This window comes from Tupaia chinensis, unplaced genomic scaffold (assembly GCF_000334495.1).
Source record: "Tupaia chinensis unplaced genomic scaffold, TupChi_1.0 Scaffold145331_1, whole genome shotgun sequence".
Classification (NCBI taxonomy): Eukaryota; Metazoa; Chordata; class Mammalia; order Scandentia; family Tupaiidae; genus Tupaia; species Tupaia belangeri.
In genome coordinates, this window is record NW_006205192.1 from 17,870 (window position 1) to 21,639 (window position 3,770).

At 36.4% G+C, this 3,770-nt stretch overlaps 1 protein-coding gene across 1 annotated transcript in view; it reads right to left on the minus strand.

The window, feature by feature from the left end:
* Positions 1-3,427: 3,427 nt before the first annotated feature.
* Positions 3,428-3,770, minus strand: part of LOC102498228 (vomeronasal type-2 receptor 116-like) — a 13,220-nt gene continuing 12,877 nt past the window's right edge. The window contains exon 5 of the mRNA XM_014583977.1: positions 3,428-3,448. Coding sequence (XP_014439463.1) covers positions 3,428-3,448 — 21 coding nt within the window. The remainder of the gene's footprint in view (positions 3,449-3,770) is intronic.

The following is a 3,770-nucleotide window of genomic DNA, read 5'->3' on the forward strand; positions in this document are numbered from 1 at the left end:
GTAAAGCCGCATATTAGATCTTGTACGTGAACAAGATTTTCCATTTTATTCCCTTACCCTAACATGACTTTCTGCTTTGTAAACATGCTTAATCTTTTTCATACCTAATCTTTTTCATACCTAATATGGTATGGTTTTACTTGCTGGGAAGAAATTTTACACTTGATATGTTGTTTAATGACTAAGTTAGTAGTTTGCTGTGAAGAAAATGTTTGATTATAATGCTGCTTCCTGAGCGAATACCTTACTTCATTTTGTAGTACATTCAGCTTGGCATTAGTTATGTTCCCAGAAATTTAACACTCAGCCAACACCTTAGTGCTTATCGCTGATACCAGACCAGCCATATGCTGACTGATAGCATGAGGGACATAAGCATGGTCTATGCTTCAACCATCTCATGACTGGCAAAAATATGTAAACAAATCCCAGTTTGTTTTGACCAAAATCCCATAGATTTACATATAAAATGTTACAAAAATATTTTGTCTTGTCAAGTCACCATGAGCCTGTCAAAATTAGACATAAAAAGAAGAGCCTGAGCCCAGCTCATCGGATTTGTCCTCCACTTGGGCCAGATCCCGTCTCGCTGCATCTGAGACCTCCCTTGCAGCCAGAGGCTTTGCCAGTTTGCACACTGACTCCTACTCTCCCAGACGGCCCTCTGTTTCAGCGTCTTTGATGCTCCACTGTTGGCCGCTAGCCCTGACCTCTATACTCTAGGATCACTGGGTGAACTTTTCTTTCTTGTTTGCCCTTAGTCATCTTGTGGGCACCACCACCATCATTCTCTAAATCTTCACAGAGCTCATTTTTGTCTCACTGCCTGTGCCTTATAGACATCCAGCTACTCAGCACTTGGCCTCCCTTTCGCCCTTGGGGACTGCACTCCCTGTTGCCACGCAAGCATAGGACATTCTGCTCTGCTCATTCCATCTTGACTTGTAAGCCCCTTTTTCCCTGTGTGATTAAAGTAATCTAAAGGCAAACCTGAGTCCTGTCCTCCTTCTGTGGGCTAGAGCACAGATTGGCTGCAATGGCTTGGGCAGCTGATAAAAGTGAATTGAACCTCTATTAAGTCATGCTTAAACTCTCTCTCTCTCTCCCTCCCTCCCTATCTAAAACTCCCTTTGCTGTGCTGCAAAACAATGGGACACCACAAATGCGGTCATAAGAGGGAAGTTCATAGCAATTAGTGTACCTAAGAAGATGAAGAGTTGGCAAATAGACAACCTAACATTATGCATCTGAGAATTGGAAAAGCAACCACAAAAACATACAAAAAAAAAAAAAAAAACCTCCAGAAGAAAAGAAATAATAAATGTTTGAGCAGAAATAAATGAAATGGAAAATAAATTAATTATACAGAAAATAAATGAAAGTAAAAGTTGGTTCTTTGAAAATACAAACAAAATTTACACACCACTAGATAGACTAAGAGGATGAGAGAAAGGAACCAGATAAATCAAATCTCAATGAAGTAGGCAAGATAATAACATACATAACAGAAATACAATATATCATTAGAAGAAACTATCAACAACTATATACCAACAAACAAGAAATCTTGGGTGAGATGGATAAATTTCTGACACATATAATCTACCAAGATTGAGTCAGGAGGACATAGAAAGTCAGAATAGGCCCATAACAAGCCATGAGATTGAATCAGTAATAACCTCCCAACAAAGAAAATCCTAGGTCCTGATGAACTCACTTAAAAATTCCACAAAACTTTTAAAGAAGAGTTAACCCCCATTCTATTCAAGTTATTTCTAAAGATACAAAAAAAATGGAATTCTCTGAAATTTATCCTACGAGGTCTCCATCACCCTTATCCTTGACAAGGAAGGAAAACTACAGACTAATATCTCTGATGAATATACACACAAAAATTCTCAGCAAGATATTAACATATCGTATCCAGCAACATATAAAAAGATTATAGATCATGACCAGGTACGTTTTATTCCAGGGTTGCAAGGATGGTTCAACATACACAAAACCATAAACGTAATACATTTTATTAACAGAAAGAAAGATAAAAAATATATGATCATATCAATTGATGCAGGAAAAGCATTTAATAAGATATAACATTCCTTCATGAACAAGACTCTCAGCAAAATTAGCATAGAGGGGTCATTCCTTGGGAACAGCAGTTTGCATAATGGCTATGTTGCTGGACTCCCATGTACTTGACTGCAGTGCCAGGTTGTATTTCTGGTGAGTGCACACACCCTATAGCAAAAGTTTCTCAAAAAAAGAAGGGTCATTCCTCAGCACAATAAAAGCTATCTATGAAAGACCCATAGCTAACATCATCCTTAATGAGGAAAACTGTAAGCTTTATCACTAAAAACTGGTACAAGACAAGGATGCTCACTTTCTCTGTTCCTTTTCAATAGAGTACAGGAAGTTCTCACCAATGTGATTGATCAGAAAAGAGAATAAAATAAAAGGCACTCGAATAGGAAAAGAAGAAGTAAAATTATCTCTATTTGCAGATGACATAATTGTAAACATAGAAGACCCAATTTTATCTATAAAAAAATTCCTGGAAGTAATAAATAATTACAGTAAAGTTGCAGGATACAAAAACAACACACAGAAATCTATAGCATGTCTATATATGAACAGAAGGCAGACTGAGATAGAATTGAAGAAAGTAACTCCACTTACAATTACCACAAAATGTATAAAATACCTAGGAATACATTTAACCAAAGAAGTTAAAAACCTCCATGAGGAAGCTAAAAAAAGAAATTGAAAATGATACAAAAAATTGGAAGACCATCCCATGTTCCTGGATTGAAAGAATTAACATAATCAAAATGGCAATTTTACCGAAATTAATCTACATACTTAATGCAGTCCCAATCAAAGTACCAGAGACATTCTTCACAAATGTAGAGATGACAATCATACAGTTTGTCTGAGATCATAAAAGACCAGGTATTGCAAAAATCAATCCTGTACAAGAAGAGTGGAGTGGGCAGTACCTCACTCCCTTACCATAAAATATACTATAAAGCTGTGATAATCAAAACAGCATGGTACTGCCACAAAAACAGTAATGTGGACCAATGGGTCAGAGTAGAGAAGAGACCTTAGAAATAAACTCCAAAACATACAACCAACTGATTTTTGAAAAATGATACTGATCAATCCAGTGAGGTGGGGGGGGACTACTTTAACAAATGGTGCTGATAAACTGGATATCCATCACCAGAAAGATAAATCTGGAATCATACCCTCATCATTGTCAAAAATCAACTTTAAGTGAATCGAAGATCTAAATGTAAAACCTAAAACTATAAAACTACTAGAAAACTCTGGAAAAACTCTGGGCGACATTGGGGTAGGCAAAGTCTTCTTGAATAAGACCCCCAAAGCGCAGGCAATAATCCACCAAAGAAAAGTGGGATTACTTCAGATTAAGAAGTTTCTGCATGATAAAAGACACAGTAAATAGTAAGAATCGACAACCTTCAGAATGGGAGAATATTTTTGTAGACTATGCTTCAGATAAGGGACTCAAACCAAAATACACAGGGAACTCAAGTGGCTTACCCCTCAAAAAATGATCAATCCAATTAAAGGATGGGAAAATAATATGGATAAACAACTCCCTAAGGAAGACATACAAATAGCCAAAAGGTATATGAAAAAAAGCTCAATATCCATTATCATAAAGAGATGCAGATTAAAACCACAATTAAATACCACCTAACCCAGCAAAAATGACTAAGATTAAAAATAAAAAAAAA